A 22,972-nucleotide genomic window follows, 5' to 3' on the forward strand; every position below is an offset into this window, starting at 1 on the left:
AACCCGTTAGCACTTTTGGTTCGTTTGGCCCACTTTGGGCCAAAACCTTTAAGATTAGCATCCGGTTTTAAATTCTAAATTATTTTTATCCTTTCAAAACAATAAATCAATTTTCTAAAATCTTATTTTCCAAAATATGCAGTATTGGATAGACTAGAGCCGGTACTGCCGGCTTAAGCGCCAGCGTGCATTTTCTACAAAAATTTTTCGAAAAAGATACATTTTCAAACTCAGAAAAATTCACTGAAATCAAATTTCACCTTTAAATTTTCAAATTAAAACTTCTAAATTTGAATCTACTTCAGGCACTTAAAAATTATTTTATTAAAACGATTTTACGTGAAAAACTCCGGTTCTTATAGTTTCAATAGCAAATAACATAGAAAACAAAATTAAGAGGAAACTAAAATTGGTTAAGAAAATAATATGATAAAAATAATTAAGGTGTCAGAGATATTTAAATTTCTAAATTAATATTCAATTTTAACTACTTTGATCATGCAAAGATTATATTCATGGCAAACCTTAAGTGATTAAACCCTAACTCCTTAGTAATTTAATCTCCTCTAACTCAATCAACCGCCAATTCCTTGGTCACTTGATTGAATTAGAAGATTAAGTTCAATTCTAGTTTATGAGCCACACAAACCCTAGATACCCAAAAATAAGACGATTATATGTCGCGTATCGCATTAAATCTAGATAAATAGAGAGTTGTGAGGAATTGATTTCAATATATAATTCTAACGATATCACTTTTCCATGATTCAAATAGAATTCAAGTTTAATTAGAGTTATTTCCCAATAATCACTAATTCTTAGGATGAAGAACAAAACCAATTCTTAAACAATAATCAAAACATTAATCAAGAATAGAAGAACAAATAATTATTAATCCATCAAAAAGTAAATAGAGCTCCTAACCATAACAATGGAGGCTTAGTTACTCATGGAGAAAATAAACCCTAACAGAAAAAAAGTGTAAAAGTGCGGAATGAAAAATTAGGAGAGGAGCCTAGGTCAAGATTTCTTCTCCTTTTATATCTAATCCTAATTAATGTAAAATATATTTTATAAAACTAAATAATATCTTTTTCTATTTATAAATAAAATAAAGCTTTAATGAAAATAAAATAAAGATTTTCGCATATCACTTAAAGGACGAACGGGGACCACTTCAAGGCTTGAGGATTGGCGCCTAACTTAGCGTATTCGTGTGCATCTGGCGCCTAACTTGGATAATCCCAAGTTAGGCGCCACCTTTCCAACATGCAATTGGGTGTGCTTGTCTTCCTCTGGCGCCTAACTTGGAAAATCCCAGGTTAGGCGCCACCATTCCCAAACATATTGGAGAGTGGTTTCTTCATCTAGTGCCTAACTTGGAAAATTCCTTTTCCAAGTTAGGCGCCATCAAGGCCATGCAATTTGGCAACAAAGTGCATACTATTATATATTGTTGGAAAGCTCTAAATGTTGGCTTTCCAATGCTGCTAAAATCGCATCAATTAGACCTCTATAGTTCTAGTTATGCTCGTTGGAGTGTGAAGAGGTCAGGATTGACAGCATCCACGAATTCTCTTTGCACTTGTCTTTAATTCTTAGTTCCTCCTTGTTCTTTAGCTTCTTTTTTTCTAACAATTCTCTAAAAGAATCATAAAATCAAAAGGATCAAAGCAATATCCAATTTGAGCACCAAAACTCTTCATAATTAAGTATTATGCATTTATTTCTTATATGAAGAAGCATAGAAAAACACAACATGATGTGCACGCATCACACGCCCTTCTTCTTGGCTTGGATTGGCATTGTACGCCACCTTCCTTGGTTCTTCCAGGGCTTCTTTGTTTTTTTTTTCCTTCTCTTCTTTGGCATTGCCTAAGACCTCTCGAAAATCTCTTAAACATATCAAAGTTCAAGAGAACTCTACATAAAATCAATTAAGTCACAAGAATCTCAATTATAATAAGAAAATCACTAATTTTATTCAACAGAATAATGAAGAAAAATAACTAAAGATGCTCATGCATCATGCACTGCATAAATAATTGTAGAAATGGTGAATTTTTATTACCATGGAATTGGTATTTTTATTTAATGGGAATTGAGAATGGTTTGGTTTATAGATTTTTGTTTCTAAACTATTCTTTTATTATGTATATGAATAAATGATAATCCGACTTTTCTACTCGAAAATTAAATAGGATTTTTAGTGTTTTTTTTTAAGGAAAATAAAGGCTAATCATACTTAGACGAATGAGTGAAAATTCAATTGTTAAAAATTACATTGCAATTATGAAAAATTATTTTAAAAAAATTGTTAAGAAGATTTAATTATTAAAAAATCTTTAATACTAAAATTATTAAGAAAGATTAATATTTATAATATTTAAAATGAAGGACTAAACTTTTTTATAAAGAGACAAATATATTTTTAATTATTTCTTTATTTGTTTTTCATAATTATTATAGCAATGACTTCCATTTTTCTTAAAATTTTGGCCATCTTCATAATCATTTAATTTCTTATTTATGCGGTCTTCTATCTTTTCTTTCTCTCCTAGGCTACACTAATTAAACATGATGCTTAGATTTTCAATCCAATATATAACATCCAATTTTGTAATATTTTAAATTTTAATAGTAAATTTTAAAAATATTATTTTGTTAAAATGATACTTTTTAAATTTATCATAGATAAGAAAATTAGATAAGAAAATTACAATACTATCAGAATTTAAATTTAAGATATGTATGAAAATCCCAAATAGTAAGATAATAAACTTAATCAATTCTATGCTAATATTTGTGTTAACTTATTAATTTAAATCGATCGATCATAGTCATTGTTAATCAAAAAGAAAATACACGACAAAAGAATTCAAGAGAATACCACAAAACCTACTTCATATGGGAGCTAAGAATCTACTTCGGGTGGTAACCATGTTATGGACAATGAACTGCTGAAGAAACTGTACATGCTCATGGAAAAATAGTTCCTTAGATAAGTCTTAAATGGCTGTATGAACAAGCTGTGACTTTTGCAGTGAAGATGGCCAAGATTTTAGGAAGAATGAAAGTCATTGCTATAAATATTATAAAAAATAAATAAAAAAATAATTAAGGATATATTTGTCTTTTTATAAAAAAGTTTGGTATTTTTTTTAAATATTATAAACATTAATCATTCTTAATAATTTTGGTATTAAAAGTCCCTTTTAATAATTAAATCTTTCTAACGTCTTTTAGAGTAATTTTCCTTTGTAAATATTGGCATCTGTTTGTAAATATTGGCATTTTGTCAAAGTTGTGGAAAAATGCAATTGATACCACCATAATTACAAACGTAATATGATTGTAAGTATCTCAATATTTGCAATATTTTAACTGCGTTCCAGCTGTGAACCAAAATTTGAAACTATGACCAAAGATAGGCTTTCGTTGCAGCAAACTTGGCACCATTAATTTAACATCCATCATTAACATCAAACCCTCCACCAACCACTAACCAGAAATCATCTATAACAATTTACACTTTCTCTTCAATACGCTTCCGAACCCAATACTTTGCATTATTGGTTGAATTTGCTCCGCCATTCAAACAAGGCAATGACTCAACAAGAGCTTTGGGACCTACTTATGAGTACACTACACTGAAAGGTGGCAAGTTTGTTACAAAAGAGATTATCTTGTCATTAAGGTTATTAGAAAGGTTGATTAATATGGAACAATTGCTTGACATTTTTGTCTTTAAATAGCATTGATCCCCTGTCATGCCTCCCACCACAGAGGATTATACAACAGGAAGTAAAAAGGGGAAACAAATAAATGCCTCAAGTTAAAAGACATTTGAAGTGTATTATGATTAGAGAAAGTAGAAAGAGAGAAGAAAATGATTCTCATCAATCATCTATCAAGTACAATAAGATATATATATATATATATATATAATGAAGAGAAGGAAAGAAAAAAGGAACTAACTAACAATAACAGAATGTAACTAGACACTAACTAACTTATAGATTAAGTTAAGCATGTAGCATAATATCTCCCCTCAAGTTGGCCAGTATATATTTAGCATGCCAAACTTGAAAATTAGGTTAGTAAACTGAGCCAGTGTCACTAGTTTGGTAAAAGGTGAAAGGTACCCAACCCCCTCTAAAATAACATGTAAGTTACCCTTTATTATGTGTCACGTTGTAATTGGTCCTTATCTTAACCATAGTTGGGACAAGAAGCGCCAACATCATCACCATCTACTGCCCTCCCACACAACCTCTCTTCCCAGTATAGCCAGCGCCTCTCTTTGTCATGGATCACTTCTTACCCACATAATTAATGGTTAATTTGGTTATTAAATTTTTTTATTAAAAAAATATATCTTTATTTAATTACGTGATGGAACATATATTTATATGTAAAATATAATATAATAAAATAAATTTATTCAAAGTATTTAAAAGTATATTTAAAATCATGAACATACAAATATAATAATAAAATTTGTACTCCAAACAAATAAACATATTTTTTTATCATATATATATTATTTAAAAAATAAATATATTATTAAAATTAATAACAGAAATTTAACATGATAAAATTTAACTTTTTTACCGTATTTTTTTATAGTATTTTTATTTTTTAAATTTTTAATTTATTAGTACTTTATTATTTAATTAATAATTAAACAAATTATTTTTATGAAAATTTATTTTTTGTATTATATTAGAGAATAGACCAATATAACAGTTTAAAAAATAAATTGTATAAATATTTAAGAGATAAATATGAAATACATACCTAAATAATGTTTAGTTTGGTTATTAAATTTTTTTATTAAAACAAATTTTTATTTAATTACACGATAGAACATATATTCATATGTAAAATATAATATAATAACTCTATTTAGAGTATTTAAAAGCATAATTAAAATCAGAAAAAAACATATTTTTTATCGTACATAAATTATTTTAAAAAAAATAAATTGTTAAAATTAATAACACAAGTTTAAAATGATAAAATCTAACTTTCTTACAAGTATTTTTTATAGTATTTTTATTCTTTTAATTTTTAATTTATTCGTACTTTATTATTTAATTAATGATTAAATAAATTATCTTCATGAGAAATTATTTTTTGTATTATCTTAAAGAAGAGACCAATATAACAGTTTAAAAAATAATGTAAAATTAATTTTTAAATAAAAAATAGATAATATTAAAATTTTTAAAATAAAAGTAAATTATATAGATAGATATTTAAGAGATAAATATGAAATACATACTTAAAATAAATAAAACAGACAACAATAATTCTCTATTTTCCAAGAGTACTCCTATTTTGTCTGTTTTATTTATTTTAGGTATGTATTTTATATATATCTCTTAAATATTTATACAATTTATTTTTTAAACTGCTATATTAGTCTCTTCTCTAATATAATACAAAAAATAATTTTTCATAAAAATAATTTGTTTAATTATTAATTAAATAATAAAGTACTAATAAATAAAAATAAAAATACTATAAAAAATACGGTAAGAAAATTGAATTTTATCATTTTAAATTTCTGTTATTAATTTTAATAATATATTTATTTTTTAAATAATATATGTATGATAAAAAAATATGTTTATTGTTTGGAGTACAAATTTTATTATTATATTTGTATGTTCATAATTTTAATTATACTTTTAAATACTTTGAATAGATTTATTTTATTATATTATATTATATTTTACATATAAATATATGTTCCATCACGTAATTAAATAAAGATATATTTTTTTAATAAAAAAATTTAATAACCAAAATTAACCATTAATTATGTGAATAAGCAGTGATCCATCGCAAAAAGAGACGTTGGCTATACTGGGAAGGACGACAAAGTTATTGGCGACGGAATTCAACGACGTGACTAAGGGATGATGCACTAAAGAAAGAGAGTTTGTGTGGGAGGGCAGTAGATGGCGATGACGTTGGCGCTTCTTGTCACCAACGCGACGGTGCTTGGAAGGAGTGGAATGTGCTTCAATTAACGGGAGTGGAGCTTTGATAAATCTAAAATAATAAATTATAAAATAACCCAACTATGGTTAAGATAAAGACCAATTACAATGTGACACATAATGAAGGGTAACTTACATGTTATTTTAGAGGGGGTTGGGTAGCATTCACCTTGGTAAAAACATCAGTGAGTTGATGCTGAATTCGAACGTGGATGAGTTTGATGAGGTCCGCCACCACTCTTTCTCAAACAAAATAACGGTCAATCTCAATGTGTTTAGTCCTCTCATAAAATGTGGGATTGGCAGCAATGTAAATGGCTGATGGTGAGCCATAACATAGCATTGATGGAGGGACTTAGACCTTGAAATCAGAAAGAAGTCCTCTGAGCTAAGTTAGTTTAACTGCCACTGATGCCATTGATGGACGCATTTTAGGAGAGAAGTATTATTGGTTAAACTGTCTTGGAGCCGTAAAAAGTGCATATTCTCAGTACATTATAAGTACGAGGATCTTTTTCAGTTTTTCTCAGAGTGCTTTTTCCAGAGGACGAGAAACTAATGCAGACATATATCATTAGAGTTGGTGAAAGTTTTTTGTATCTAGCAAAAGAGTATGTAATGTATAGCTATAATTGTGGAGTAACAACGACGGCACAATGGTGATTGGTGGGTTGGTTAACTGAGATTTCATCATTTTCAATTTTAGCACTACTTTTCGGATCAAAATTCTCTAAACTACAAGAATTTGTAAAGTGAAAGAATAAACATTTAATCACCGTTGAATTAAAATAATAAAACTTACATATCGTAAAAATTACAAATTCAATGGTAATTAATATCTCACTTTATTACTTTACCAATTTTCTCATTTTAAAAAATTCAAATTCTAGTTTTCTTATATATATTCTGAGAATGCAGTTACTCATTTGAGAGAAAATATTATGCAATTAAAATATATTCTTTTTAAATAATAATCAATATCTGCTCAACAACACTCGGCGTTAAAGGAAATAATTTCGAATGCTTGTTTCTAGGTTTCTTTCTTTATTTGTTGTTTTATCCATATGCAAGGATTATAAACATATAACCAAGGATTAAAACAGCCAAAGAAAAAATTATAAACAGAGAATAAAACAAGAAAAAAAAGTCGCCCAATACAAAGATGCACATCACTTCGGCATCTGCATTCATAAATGACCAATGAGTAAACTGAAAATACACAGGATCTCGGCCAAATTCTTAAAAAAATGGAACAGCAATAACCTACTAAAATACCAGTACAAGACTTCACAGTCTGAATTGTTGTCCTGATCTAACAAGCATTTGATTATTGCTGTCTGAAATTTCTCATACCTGGCAACATTTCAGGGAGGGAAAAAAGGTATCAATAGCCATGATCACAGAGAAATTTCAAAGAAAAACCTTGAGCACATTCCAGAATACTGCAGATACCCTGGTTACAGCACATCCATAGAACATTTAATCAGACTGATACCATATCTCTGAATTGCCACGGCCTTTAAGAGAAGCAAGAGAGACAGCAGAAAATCTGTGGCCCCTTATAAAATTAGCCACCTGCTTGTGTATTCTGTATTGCACTATATATTTATATATGTTCCTTTCTTTTTAGTTTAGCATGAATTTAGGTGTGCAAGACACAATACTAACAACCCAAAATAAAAGCATGCACTTCAGCCCAACTAGAAACTGTATAAAGAATGCCAGATAAACCCTTCCAATTAGAACAGCTTTCTTCATTGTATTCTTTCTGTTTCTTAACCAACCCAGAAAACAATGGGACAAATGTAACACCGAATTGTGCCCCTACGCTCCTAAGGCTTGAACTTGAACCAATAACGATTCCTATATCTGCTTCAAGTAGACAAAGTAAATCACCCACTGAGTCTCCAATATAAACAGTTAATTTCTTTTTGTCATCATTGGAATTCTTCAATATATTGCGAAAAGCTTGGACTTTGTCAATGGGAGACTCCACCTTCTTAAGAATTTCACCCGAGGAAACAGATCCCTCATAAGTGAATTCATTTGCATGGATATCCAACTCCTTTAAATCAGCTGTTAGAAAAATAATTTGCCTATTTAATTAAGTTGCCAAATTTCCAACTATAAAAAATAAACCACTTGAAGGCAACTAAGAAAGAAATCAAGAATTACTAAAATCACATAAAAGAAACAGAGGCTTGATCAAAGAAACAATTACTCCACAGAAAAGTGCGCATATGTCCAACAGATAAACATGACCAAGAAAGCAAAGAATAAGTAGCTCTTGGTGATTCAGTTCTTTCTGATAAGCCATTCCAACACAGAAAGTCATGCTTTACCATGTCAAAAGATGAAGGGTAAGCGGGTAACTTAAAAATACCATGCTTCATAATAAAAGCTGAAGATATATTCTGCCATCAAATCTTCGGAAGTTAAAAATTATCTACATCAAAGTAGTGATTGATGTAGAAAACCGTTGAACTAAAGTGGCTCAAAATTGTAGCATGACTTTCCAATTTTTTTGTACAACAGTAGAATTTATCTCATAACAACTATATGAGCAAAGTATGAAACAAAGTCCTTCGCATTTCTAAACAAATTATCAAAAGAATGGTCATCCTCTACAACTCAATACACAGAAAATTTCATGATTCTCACAATGCTGTTGCCCACCTTATTCCTGACAGATACTCTTAAATACACCATGAATAGGAAAGGTTACAATACAAAACCATGACAGACAGAGCAATTAGCATTACAAATACAGCAAGAAAGCAAATCCTGAAGGCAGTCCAAAATCGGCACAATAATCTACTTCTAATCGAAGCAGTATCCCAAGGGAAATGAATTTGAATTTCACAAACTCAATTTTGAAAATGAGCAACTAAAATTATAAGTATCCAGAAAAAGAATAAATTAAAGCTCACATTGACAAACATACCTGAGGAGAAAGCAGATCTAATGAGGTCTCCACACCAGCAGTAGGAGAGAACATGCACCTTGGCATTCAAATTTTCATTCTTAACAATTCTCTGAAAAAAGTTAGAGCATCCATCTTGAAGGATCAGACGCTCTCCAGCACGCTTTATGTCTTCTAGATTTATGCCTTTGAGTACCCCTGACTCGATCACCCTATTATTTGCTGTGTTCTCAAATTTTGAAAGTTGCTCAAGTGCTGTAGACAGTTCTTTATAGTCAAAATTATCCACTGCAAAGCACACAAGGCCAATTAACAAAATTTGATCAATTCTGTGTAAGCACTGAAGACTTACAGAGGATATAGAAATCACCATACATTTATTTGCAGGCATAATGAGCTCTATACATTGCTCATACTCCTCTGTATATTGTTTGGATAGAAAACCCCATGTATTCCTGAGATCAGAAGATGACAACCGAACCATTTGATCTTCAGTCTGATTCTGATCAGATTTTGGTGCTGTCACTATTGCAATTTCTGCCAAGATGGCAGATGAATCAACAACAGTGCATGTCAAATCAAAATCGCTAAAAATCACAAGATGATCTTTGGTAGGGTTATGTCCTTTAGTCAAGGGCAATATAGTTGGCTGAAAAAGTGGCTGAGCAGAGAAGAAGTCAATTTCAAGCTTCATTGCTTGGTAATAAAGCTTTTCAATTACATCAAGTTCTTCTCCAGTCAAAGAGACACTTAGTTTGTCAAGCAAATCTTCAGTTTGCAGAGCAGAAGCCTAAATTCAAATATAAGAATAACTGAGTGGTTGCAGCCACAAGAAAGTCATGAATGAAATGTATATTTGACCAAGATTCAAAATGGTATCCAAGCAATCGCAATGGGCAATATGGTATAGCTTTACTGAATATGACAAACCTGGAAACCATCAGAAGCATAGTTGTCAATCCACTTCTTATATGGGTGAGTACTTTCATCGGAATCTAGAAGCTCCTGGAACTTATTACCGAGAAAAGCATAAAGTCTCATGCAAGGAGTCATCGCACCTAAAGTGTAAGCAGCAATTTTTGTTTTCTCAAATGGTGTTGCGAGTTTACCAGCACCTTTTAGTCCTTCAATCTTCCCAGAGGCTGTGGCTAACAGGAATTGTGTGTATTTTACCGTTGCAGAATTAATATTGTTCTCTTTTGCAAGGTCCAATCCCCACTCCTACACCATTTGCATAAAACAACAATGATATAAGCAAAATGGAGAAGGGAGGAAACCTATCAGCACAAAACGTGTTAGAATGACACATACATTTAATACAATTCACATTTAAAGATTCTCTTAATCTAAAACAAAGGTTTATGAGTAAAATAATCACATCAATAGAAAACTCAGGTTGATTTGGGCGAAACACCTACTTTTCTTCTCTTTCCCTAAATACTCACTCAAGTTGATTTGGGCGAAACACCTACTTTTCTTCTCTTTCCCAAAAATACTCTCTTATTCCACCAAAATTGCTTGGGCCATGTTCCAACAAAATAAAGCTTCATTATAATTCATGCAAATTGTTAAAAGTTTTTTAAACATTGAAAAGGAATCCAACTACTATTAAGCAGATAATTTATCTCATTCAGCTACACAGTCCCTTGACATTAATTGTGATCCATCTCAATTCACAACAAGAATCTTCCCCTCAAACTTCAAAATTCAAGTTACAATGCACAAACCTGAGTAAGATTCCTAAGGATAAAATGAATAACTCTGCTCAAATTCAGGCTCATATAAGTGGAAAATGCCCTACCTGTACCAGTGAATTATGCATCTTCAGCTCCTCTAAAACCGCCTTCCTCAACTCAGAGATTCCAACCTTTGCATCGTCATCATCAGCACAATCTTCAGCTAACTCGTACCTAAAAATTCAACAAAATTTCAACAAAGGAAGTTTAAACATGATTCCCCCACCCACCCAGCTGCTGTGGCCAATCCCCACCCTCCAAAAAATTGACAAACTAGTCTTAAAAAGAGGCAAACGTCCTGCCAAGCATCATAAATCTTCAAACAGCCAAACTCACCTCAAATCAGTGTATCACCAACACCAAATAATCTAACCTTCCAGTTTTGGTTGCTGAAAAAGACTGACAAGTGACAAACAGAACCAAAAAATAAAAGAAAACTAAAAATCAAAACTCCAGTTATATTTATTTAATTACCACTTTTCTCCACATCCCTATAAAATTCACCCATCAAAAGCCATAAAAGTACAGCGGATTCAACATGTTATCACTAAGCTCAAAGCAAGAAATATTCCAGTTTTCGCGGTCTTCGTTGATAAGAATGATTTCATGCCACTACTCAACTCATGAAACAAAACCAAACCCAGTCATACATCTTCAATTTTTCTTTCCCATCTTCAATCTAAATCACCAGTTTCCGAAAATTGCTAAAAAATACACCACAATCTAGTTAGACTGAAGTCTAATGGAGTGGTCTCATTATGCCCTAGCAGCAGCATTTTCAATTCCAAACTCAAAGCCTACTCTAACAAACTAATTACTTATTCACTTGTATCTTTAAAACCATTCTATGATTGAATACCATTGAAGTTTTTCAGCAACCAAGCTCAAAACATTTAAAGAGATAGTTTGAGTTCGCGCTTAACTAAATTCCGTAAGAAAAAAGAGAGGGAAATGGAGACTGACGCTTGAGCAAAAGCGCGTAGGAAGTGAACATCTTGTGCGATGTAATGGCGGAAGGAATCTATGTGGAGGTTGCCGGAGGCCAAGGCGATGACAAATGGCGTGTACATGGCGAAGACGGACTCGCGCGTGAACTTGATCCAGAAGCGCCGTGCGAGTCCCGATTCGTTGTTGACGGAGGCGGCGATCGATGTCATTCTCCTTCCGATTGGGGATCTGAGAGTAGTGTGGTTGCGCGTTAAGGCCGAGTCGAAGCGGCAGGATCTGAGGGAGCTGAGAAGGCGGAACGACGATGGTGGTGATGACGTGGCGGCGATGAGGGTTTTGATTGGGTTTGGGAGGAAGAACCGCATGCGCATCACATCACATCACATCACAGGTAATTATTTATATATGTAGATATATAGTACAGTATTACTAGAAATATACACGCGAAGAGAGATGGATATGCTGCTTTGTGCTCTGTGTTGTGCTCTCTCCCCCTCTCTTTTGAGGACTGACTACTGAGTAGTGTGTGTGCTGTCGTGATTTTTACAGAGAGAGAGAGAGGGAGGGGGGACGGAAAAAGGGGGGGGGGGGGGGTGGTTGACTGCGGTCTGCGAGGACTGCCAGTGCTAGCCGCCCGGATATGATGGGCCTGGGTTTTCGGGTATCCTGGTGTCTGAAAATGGACCTTTAATTTCAACGTATGGGTGATTCGTTTGGGCTAGTGACAATTTTGATGGTCGTAAATTTTGCACCGCGAAATCTAATCCCCTGGAAAAGACCCAAAAAACAGAGTCTAATCCCCTGGACCTAACTCAGGAATAGGGCGGTGAAACGAGTCTAATCATTTAGGTATTGTTTATTTGGAATGAAAATATATGGACAGAAAAGTAAAGCAAGGAAGTGTTAGGGAAAATTGCACTTTTTTCCTGTTTGTCCGGAAAGAAAAAATTAAAAGAAAACTTAAATAGTTAAAAAAGAAAAAGTAATGGACTTCACTCACACACAATTTTTCCTCCCCATTATGGGCGGAAAATTGGATGAAAAAATAAAAGCAAGAGTAATTTTTCACATTTATCCCTTCTACAAAAGAAAAAAAAAAGAAAAAAATGAGTTCTTTTACATAATGTTTGAGTGCATTTATGTTCTGCCGAAGTATCATATTTATCATTTAGTTTAGTTTTAATTTCGATTTTTTATTTTTTAATTAAAAAAAAGTATCTAATAAAAATACCAAAACTCAACCTCTACTGCAAAATCAGAATGTATTTCTCATTTATTCACGATGTTACCCTTAACATTCTAATTCAACCATTTTCGGTCTAAGTTTACACAAATAGATTAGGGTTTTATGATTTTTAATATAATTTTTTTTTATATATGAAACTAAGTCTGTAATATGGACTTTATGATAGTTCTTGAAATTTTATTTTTCGTTTTTAATTTAAAGTTATAGCATTGTAGTATCTATTTTTTAGATTATTTTTTCTGTTTTGCAATCAGTTATGAACCTTGTAATTTGGATGCGTTATTTTTTTTGCTCTGTTATAACTAAAAAAATCAAAAGGTGTGAAGATAAAAAATCAAGAGTTTTTTAAATTGTGTTAGTTACAAATAAAGGTTAGAGTGTTATCAATTTTAAATATTTTATTTGATCTTTTTATATATATATTGTTTATTCTGTTGTTGTTGTTGATGTTAGTTTTTGGCTTTTGTTAAAAATGGCATTGCAATATATAAATTTGAAATGTATTAAACGTAGGAAAAAATTGTCTTTCATTCGTTGCTTGCTTTAAACATGATTTGATTATTTTTGTAGTTTGGACATGTAATATACGTTGGTGATGAAAATTGAAAATTATTTGATTGTAGTATTGTAATTGAAATCATAACATAAAAAATATTTTTTTTAATGATTTTCCATTTCCCCATATATTCAACTTTATAGTTGAAAATCAAGAGCGTAGGTTAGCTGTTCCTAAAGGTAATTAGGGACATATATGCACTATTGAAAGTGAAGAATATTTATCAACTTTTCTTAAAGAAATTGGAAGAGGGATAAGCGACTTTGCACAATAACAATGTGTTATACTGTACACATGTTATATTTACTGAATGTATTAGCCAAGAAGGTTGAGAAACCCATAAGAAATCACATTATTGGGAGAGAACAAATTCGAGCCACTTTGTTGCAACAGTTGCGCAAAACCAACAAGTGTCGTAATATTTTGCGAAAGGGCCCTCATGCCTATATAGAGTTATGTGAAAAACTAAGGTCAACTGGTCATGTGAAAGATACTATACATGTCACACTTGAAGAGCAAGTAGCTAGATTCTTATATATTATAGCTTATAATGTTAAAAATAAAACCATTTCATTTTTCTTCCACCGATCCGGAGAAACAAAATGTCGTAATTTCTATGCTGTTTTAAGAGTTGTAATCTCACTTGAAAAAGAGTTTCTTCAGCAACCTTCCGGAACTACCATTTCTTCAGAGATTCTTCATAGCAATAGATTTTACCGATATTTTAAGGTATGACTAGTTGCACATTGAAGTAGATAGTTATAGTTAGCATACACAATAAAATTTTCTTTTTAATTAAGCAATATCATATAGGATTGTATTGGAGCCATTGATGGAACACATGTTAGAATCAAAGGTTCCAATAGCTAATCAACCTAAATTTTGTGGTAGAAAAGAATGGCCAACTCAGAATGTACTTGCTAAGTATGGCTTTGATATGAGATTCACATATGCTTTAGGAAGATGGGAAAGCACTGCATCTGACTCAAAATTCTTAAGAGTGCATTATCAAGGGATGATAGGCTCAAATTCTAAGAGGTATATTTGTTAAAAAAAACTTTGACATGTTTAAATAAAGTAGTGATATCTAAAGTATGCTCTCTATATGAATTTTTTTAGGAAAATTTTACCTTGAAAAATGTTGTATTCATTCTTAAACATGCTCTAATTACTTCATATTGAGGTGAAAAGTACCATCTAAAGGAGTTTGCTAGAACCTAAAAATGCGTACTAATTATTTAATCTCCGTCATTCGTCCTTACGAAATGTGATCGAACGATCCTTTAGAGTTTTGAAAAATAGGTTTACAATAATAGCAAGTGGTACAGAACCATATTATGATGTGGAGGTTATGGTGACATTGTCCGAGCATGCATTATACTCTACAATTTTTTAATGAATGTAGATCCTGATTAGCTTTTAATTGCTCAAGTGGATCCAGAATTACAAAATAATAATCCAAAAGCCACTTATGAGAAAAGGGAAGAAGTAAGTGAAGATTATAAGCGAGGTGCAGCTCTTAGGGATAACATTGCGGCTCAAATGTAGGTTGACTATCAAATGAGAAAATGATATTTTTGTAAACCTATCATCCTTACTAACGAGAATTACATTTTAGTTTCAACGAAAAATGTAATGTGTGAATTTTATGTGAATGTCATGTGCATTATGTATCACACTAATATTTTGAAATACGTAAAACTCATGAACATTGTGAATTCGTGATATTATTGTATATAGAATGTGTAGTTAAAACATTCACTTATGATGACAATGATTTTCTAGAATTAATTAAATTACTTGTAACATACAAATCACTTCTTAAGGTAATATCCTTGATTAATTGATGAATTAATTATTAACACTTAGATAAATCCCATTTTTAGGGTTTATTTGGTGCTTAATTTAGGAGATTTTATCACCTTTTCTTACATTTATCCAAAAAAATAGCATGGTTTCATAATTGTCTCCTAATTTGTGCTTAAGTGTGAAAATATATTTTTTAGGCCTTAATTGGCTAAATTTAATTCACCTTTGATTCCATTAGATGCCTTGATGTGTTTGTTAGTGAATTCAGGATAGAAAGTCTAGGAATGGATCAAAGGGGTGAAGAGAAAAAGCATGCAAGTGGAGAACTCATGAAGAAACAAGGATTTGGGATGCTGAGATCGACGCGCACGCACAGCATACGCGCACGCGTGGATTGTGAGGTCGCATGGCGACGCGTACGCGTACTTGACACGTACGCGTGGATAGCAATTTGTCAAGCGACGCGTACACGTGACCCACGCGTACGCGTCGGTGCTCGCACGTGACTCACTTAAAGGCAATTCGCTGGTGGTGATTTCTGTGCTTCGCAGGCCCAAATCCAACTCACATCTGATGCTATTTAACCCAAGGATTGAAGGCGGATCAACCATCTAGTTACCAATTAGTCTTAGTTAGGTTAGAGGTAGATTAGGATTTCTTAGATTTAGGTTAATTTCATGCTTTGATTTACTTTTCCTTTTGTAATTCTTGTTCTTCTACATCTCCTCTCTCTAGTTTAGCATTTAATTCTTGTAATTCACTACTTTGATATTGATGCACTTTTGTTTCTTCTATTTTCTTTTAATGCAAATCATGATTCATGTTCCTTTACTGTTCATTTGATTTGTTGTTGTTAATTCCTTGCTTTTGGTAGTTATAGATTTATAATTCTTGCAATTTGATCTTACTTTCCTTTTGTGCCTTCCAAGTGTTTGGTAAAATACTTGGAAAGAACTTAGAGTAGATTTTTGTGTTTTTGGCTTGGGAAGGTAACTTAAGAATTCTTGAGTCACTAATGTCCAAGTGATTGATAATTGGTAGCCATTGACTCTAGCTTGCACTAATTCAATTAGTGAGTGGCCAGGACTTATGGACTTGGATTGATATATCTCATTTGACTTTCCTTTACTTGTTAAAGGATGACTTAATGGGATTGATCCTTGCAATTATCATGTTGTGGTTAGTGATAAGGATAGAGATTCTTGACCACCAAACCTTGCCAAGACCTCTTTTTACCATTTAATTTTTATTGCCATTTACTTTTCTTGTTTCTTACCCAAAACCCCAAAAGATACTTCATAGCCAATAACAAGAACACTTTATTGCAATTTCTAGGGAGAATGACCCGAGGTTTGAATACTTCGGTTATTAATTTTAGGGGTTTGTTACTTGTGACAAACAATTTTTTGTATGAAAGGATTATTGTTGGTTTAGAAACTATACTTGCAACGAGATTTCATTTGTGAATTCTAAAGCGTCAAGAATCCATTAATCAAAATGGGAGGTTAGGAATGCTTGGTTTGGTGCAAGAACATGGAAAAATTTTGAAAAACAGAGCATCAATCCACGCGCACGCGTGCCTCACGCGTACGCGTAACCCAAGTATTTTCGACCATCCACGCGCATGCGTCACCCACGCGTACATGTGGATGCAAAAATTTTACCTCCCAGCCATTTTCCAGAGAGTTGCGCCTATACTGCACCAACATTGTGCCTGAGGCACGAAAATCAACCCACGCGTATGCATGCCTCACGCGTACGCGTCGCCTCTCTGGTTTGCCATGCACGCGTACGCACTATCCACGCCTACGCGTCGCGCCATTTCACCTCAATCCACGCGGACGCGTGACAGACGCATATGCGTGGATAGCCCTCTTCCATCACCTTCTTTTCTCATCTTCTTCTCATTTCTTTCCTTCTTCTTTCTTCTTTCCTTCTCCTACCCCTCATCCAACACTACCAAACACCATTTATAACCATTCCTTTTCGTTAGTTGTTTAGTTAGTTTAAATCTTCATTTTATTTTCTCTTTTTCATACTAAGTGTTGGATTGTTAATCTTGTTTACTGTCCATTGCTGCTGACTATTGATGAAATGTTAGTTTAACATCCTTGTTGTTAATTTCTATTGTTGGATTTCATTGTTGAGGATACAATTAATTACTTAGTTTTTGAACCTTTTCATGCTTAATTTTGAGTACACCAAGTTTATGAGACTTTGCCTTCAAGCTTTTTAAATCTTTTTGAATTGCATGACTTGGCCACCATGTGATTTAAATTCTTTTCTTTGATTAGGCAATTTCTTGATGGATGTTATGCATTTATCTTAATACATTGTGTTTCATGATCATATGCATCCATATGTTGTTTTTGGCTTGAATGCTTTCATGCTTCTTTATTGCTTGTTTGGTTATTTTGACCCACAAGTTTAGAGCATCTCAAGCAAATTAGGGTGAGTGAAGTGCATGCTTCTTTTTGTGTAAATGTGACATAGCTTTTTATGCTAGTGTGTTCTAGACCGCATGCATCTTAGAACTCACAGGCGTGTTTCATTAATGTAACACACTTGGTCACTGATGCACCACTATTTTATGGTACATCTTGTGCTTAATTGAGTGGATTTTATCCACTATTCTCACACTTGTTCATGTAAATTGCATGTTTTACATTTTTCTTCCTAATTCTGTGTTTTGATTGAAAACATGCTTCTTTGGCCTTAAAATTGCTAATTATTAATTCCCTCTTATTACCATTTAATTCCTTGATATGTGTGTTAAGTGATTTCAGAGTTTATAGGGCAGGAATGGCTTAGATGATGGAAAGGAAGCATGTAAAAGTGGAAGGAATACAAGAAACTGAAGGAATTGTAAAGCTGTCCAGCCTGACCTCTTGGTACTAACTCGACCATAACTTGAGATACAGAGGTCCAAATGAGGCGGTTTCAGTTGCGTTGGAAAGCTAACATCCGGGGCTTCGCAAAGATATATAATTTGCCATAGCTGCCTTGAAGATAGGCGACGCGCACGCGTGGATCACGCACACGCATGGCCTGGAGAAAACTCAATCCACGCGTACGCGTGGACGACGCGTACGTGTGACTTTGCATCGTGCTGGACGTATCAGAAATTGCTGGAGGCGATTTTTGGGCTATTTCTGACCCAGTTTTTAGCCATGAAAACACAGATTAGTGGCTATAAAGTGGGGGAGGGGGGAATCGATTCATTCATAAAAAAAAGGACAACAATCATAATTCACAATTTTAGGTTTTAGATGTAGTTTCTAGAGATTTAGGATTTTGGATTTTTCTTAGGTTAGGTTTACTTCTTCTCCTTTCCAGGTTCAATGTTCCCTTAATGTGATTTCTCTTCTACTTTTATTTACTCTATTACTTTAGTTGCTCTATTTCACTTGCTAATTACTTATGTTGCGAAATTGGCTTATGAACTCTTCATGTTAATTTGATTTCCTATTTAATACAATTCGAGGTATTTCAGATTTATGGTTGCTTTCTTCTATTTATGATATAAATAATTTGGATTTTTCCCCTTTTGGCTTTGGTTGAGTAATTGTTGACACTTGAGTTGTCAAACTCAGCTGTTGATTGAAAATTGGAAATTGCTGATTGATTTGGATCCCTCTAAAGCTAGTCTTTCCATAGGAGTTGACTAGGACTTGAGGAATCAAATTGATTAGTCCACTTGACTTTCCTTTATTTAGTAAGGATTAACTAAGTGGGAGCAATAACAATTCTCATCACACCTGATAAGGATAACTAGGATGGGATTTTCAGTTCTCATACCTTGCCAAGAGTTTTTCTAGTTTTTAATTTAATTTCCTGTTCCTTATTCAAAAACTCCAAAAAGATAATCTTCCATAACCAATAATAAATACATCTCCCTACAATTCCTTGAGAGACGACCCGAGGTTTAAATACTTCGGTTATCAATTTTATTAGGGGTTTGTTACTTGTGACAACCAAAAATTTTGCACGAAAGGATTTCTTGTCAGTCTAGAAGCTATACTTGCAACGAGAACTTAATTGTGAAAATTCTAGACCGCGCGAGAGTTTTGTTCGTCAAAATGATGCCGTTGCCAGGAAAATGCAAACGTGTGCCTTATTATTGGTTATTGTAAATATTTGCTTTTGCTTGTTTAGTTGTTTTTGTTTTTAATTTTTTTATTAGCTACTATGAATTCTCACCCCTATCGCTATGAGTTTGGTTCCAATGTTGTTGTAAGGAATGGAAGCTATAATGAGAACAGGCATCAAGGTTGGAAGAATCAAAGATGGGAGGAGCCACAAGGATTTGATCAACCCTCTTGGCAACAACCCCCTCTAATGCACTCTAACCAACAACCATTCTGTAATGCATACCAAGACAATAGTTATGGTGGACCCTTTCGTGACAAACCATTTCCACCAAATTACTATGGTCAAGAGCCATTCCAGGGAGCGTACCAAGATGATGAATATGGTGGACCCCCTTGTAGTTACCAACAAGCCCCACCATATGCTTATGAACCACCTCTCCAACATACCTTTGAACCACCATACTCACAAGCCCCCTTCCACCATTCACCTCCATATGACACTAACCCTTATCCACCATACCAACCACCCTATAAGCCGTACGAACCATACATAGAGCCACCCCAATTCTAACCCAATTACTCCCAAGAACCACCACCTCCATATACACCATGTCCATATCCATCAATCCAAGAGCACTATCATCCTACTTATGATAGCCGAGCGCAACAAGAATCAAAGGATCGTCTCGAGGAAACAGTAGATCGATTTCATGCAACCCTTCATCAATTGGAGCAAGCAATAAATCGATTAGCTTCCCAACGTTCGGACACTCAAGGAACTCCCACGGCTTCATGTGGAGAATCTACTGAAGAACGTAGCATGAAGGAGAAGCTAGAAACTCTAGTGGACAGTGAGCAGTATAACTTTATATTGGAACAATTGGAGGAAGCCGTAATCGTTGAAGAGGAAGAAGTGGTCAAAAACTTAGGAGATGCGGAACGTCCATGGAAAAGCCCAGTCATAGAGTCCCCTTCTAAGGGGATGATCAAGAGATGGATTCAATCATTGATGAATTCTTATCTACATTTGAATCCTCTCCCATTGGACTTGACATGGAGATTAAAGAAGAAGAAGCACAACCTCCCATGCCCTTGGTGAACAATGAAGAAGAGATCGAATTGGAAGAAAGCTACCAAGAGGAAGAGGTTGATATTGAAGAAGCTTGCAAAGAGGTGGAAGTTGTTAAAGAAGAGCCCAAGGGAATGGAGCTGGAGATCACCTTGCCAAGGTTGTTGGAGACTTCTCCCCCAAAGCCATCACCATCCATCCCTTCATTCAAGTGGGTAAATCTCTCATCTCTAAGCTTAATTAGCCCACTTGAATATGCTTTGCTTGAGACGGATGGGCAACTTAGAGCTCTTTGTGGCTATAAGAGTAAGAGGGAGATGGTCAGTGGTTGGCAACACAATCCTAGGTTCATTGTGGTAGGAAGCTCACGGCTGAATTATCATGGTTGGAAGAATACTAAATTGTATGGGTCTAGGAAGCTGTTTGGATGCCTCAGTGAGAATTCAGATTGCTTACCACCCGGTTGGAACAAAGATGGTCAACAAGAAGACGGGTGCAAAAGCAAGGTTTGGGACCCTGGAATTCAGTCCAGCAATCAACACTCTTGGGGCCTTGTCACTTGCTTAATCTTGCTTGAAGGCTCTTTGCGCCTAGTTTGGGATTCCGGAGGCCATTGGAATTACAAACATTGGTGGGGATTCCTGGATGAGTTCAAGCACAAGCCACCATAACAAGGGACTCACCAAATGTCCAACTTAAAAAGTGCTAGGTGGGAGACAACCCAACATGGTATATTCTTTCCTTTTTGTTCTTAGTTTTATTTTATTTTCATTCGTGTTCATTCATAATTTCTGCACAGTCATTTGCATTATGCATTTTGCATTTTGCATTCTGCATACTGCATAAAAAAAAATTTGTACGCGACGCGCAAGCGTCGCTGATGCGTACGTGTCATATGTGCATGCGAAACAAAGAAGAACTAAACAAACAGTTGTGCGAGAGCATGGCTGGAGGCGTGCTTTAGGCACAAACACGCCCACGTGTACGCGTCCCTGACGCGTCCGCGTCACTTGCAAAATCAGCCTTCCACGCGTACGTGTCACCCACGCGTACGCGTGACCCTACAAATTCGACGTAAAAGGTGTATTGGCCGAAAGTTATGCTGGCTTGGTGCTGGAATTTTGCTAGAAGCACAAACCCACCCACGCGTATGCGTCGTTAACGCGTGCGCGTCATTTTCCACTTTTGCACTTCCAAACATGCGCGTGCCTGACGCGCACGCGTCATATGACATTTTGGCACATATCCCAAAACGAACAGAGGGTTGTGCGTGCGCGAGGCTGGCTTCACGCGAGTAGCACAAACTCGGTCACGTGTACACGTGCGCGACACGCTCGCGTCGCCTTCTCAATTGTGCGCCCCACGCGTACGCGTCGACAGTGCCGCATGACCAGAACCCTGCAATGCCCACTTTACTTATCTTTTCTTTCCCAATCCTAATTTCTTTTCTTCTATCTTCTCTCCCTTCTTATTCTTTCTCTTTCCTTTCTTACTTCCTTCTTCTTCATTTCTTTGACTTCTCCTCCTTATTTTCTTCCATTCTATTTTACTTAATTTATTTATATATTTTCGTTCATTACATTTTAACTGTATACATGTTTTTTATTTTCTTTTCTATGTTTATTATTTTTCTATTGGTGTTAAATGTCCTTATTCCACTGTTGCATTTCTCTTGCTTTCTTTTGGTGCTTCGTGACTTGTTTCCATTGTTAGGTAATATTATTTATAGGTCAATGCTAATTTTTTATGATACTTGTATTCCATTTGCATTGACATGCTCCTATATTGTCTTTCATTACCTACACTCTCTCCCCTATTATTGCACTTTTTGCACTATTGATATGCCATTTACTTCTATTGTTTTCTCACTTGCATGTTGTAGCTACCATGTAATTGAGACCCTCATTATTCGGCATAAACCCACCCATATTTTATTTGTTTTCCATCTTTGCTCTTGGGTTACTTTTCCTCCTGTTCCTCTTCTTTCAGGGTGGCCATCGAGAACGGAAAGGAGAAGTTTCTAAATGGGACGAACAACAAGTCCATCTGCATAATCCACTAAAGAAGGAGCATCAATTGGAGTAACCCGCCCACTTGCGCATCTCAGCATGCACCGAGGACGGTGCAATCTTTAAGTGTAGAGAGGTCGATACCGATCTCCATGGGTCAGTACTTTCCTGTCTCAACACCAATGTTTAAATTTTCTTTGTAGTTAGTTATTGCATTTGCATGTTTGATTGCATGTTTGTTACATTTTGTGCATATTTTACCAACTACTTGGTTGAAGTAATATTTACTTTTTCAAGAAACTTTTTAGAGTATTTCACTAATTTGAATAAATTTTTTTTTTAAACTTGTTTGAAGAAATTTTATTTTGGAACATGGTTTAGAGCTTGAATACACAAAACCAGTGAGATTTTGAGCCTATTTGAATTGGTTGCATTCTATCAACCAATATTTTATTTTTGGTGTGTGTTGTTCTCTCTAAAATTGTGATCTTTGTCTTGCTTAATTCTATATTTCCATTGTTTGATGTATGCATGCGCTTATATGATTGAGGCCTTTGTTTCACTAAGCTTACGT

General features: G+C 34.2%; 1 protein-coding gene across 2 annotated transcripts; it reads right to left on the bottom strand.

Moving 5' to 3' along the window:
- Positions 1–7,160: 7,160 nt before the first annotated feature.
- LOC107615600 (heme oxygenase-like, multi-helical) lies at positions 7,161–12,480 on the bottom strand. Of its 2 annotated transcripts, XR_015899782.1 has the most exons (7): positions 11,634–12,480; positions 10,736–10,844; positions 9,865–10,155; positions 9,310–9,724; positions 8,956–9,222; positions 7,287–8,087; positions 7,161–7,192 (listed from the first exon to the last, which is right to left on the bottom strand). XR_015899782.1 is itself a non-coding variant. In XM_088499536.1 (6 exons), exons 1-6 carry the CDS (start codon positions 11,987–11,989, stop codon positions 7,675–7,677), a joined length of 1,851 nt encoding a protein of 616 aa, XP_088355662.1. In that variant the 5' UTR covers positions 11,990–12,480; the 3' UTR covers positions 7,161–7,674. The 2 variants fall into 2 exon arrangements, 1 of the variants encoding a protein (XP_088355662.1); XM_088499536.1 differs by having other exon boundaries at positions 7,161–8,087.
- Positions 12,481–22,972: the final 10,492 nt, after the last annotated feature.

Source organism: Arachis ipaensis, chromosome B9 (assembly GCF_059453495.1).
Source record: "Arachis ipaensis isolate K30076 ecotype BB chromosome B9, ASM5945349v1, whole genome shotgun sequence".
NCBI lineage: Eukaryota > Viridiplantae > Streptophyta > Magnoliopsida > Fabales > Fabaceae > Arachis > Arachis ipaensis.

Coding starts and splice junctions, on each gene's coding strand:
- LOC107615600 (XM_088499536.1), bottom strand. CDS start 11,989: ATGCGCATGCGGTTCTTCCTCCCAAACCCAATCAAAACCCTCATCGCC. Junction 10,156..10,735: donor TGCATAATTCACTGGTACAG/GTAGGGCATTTT, acceptor CAAATGGTGTAG/GAGTGGGGATTGGACCTTGC. Junction 8,088..8,955: donor TAGATCTGCTTTCTCCTCAG/GTATGTTTGTCA, acceptor TTTTTCTAACAG/CTGATTTAAAGGAGTTGGAT.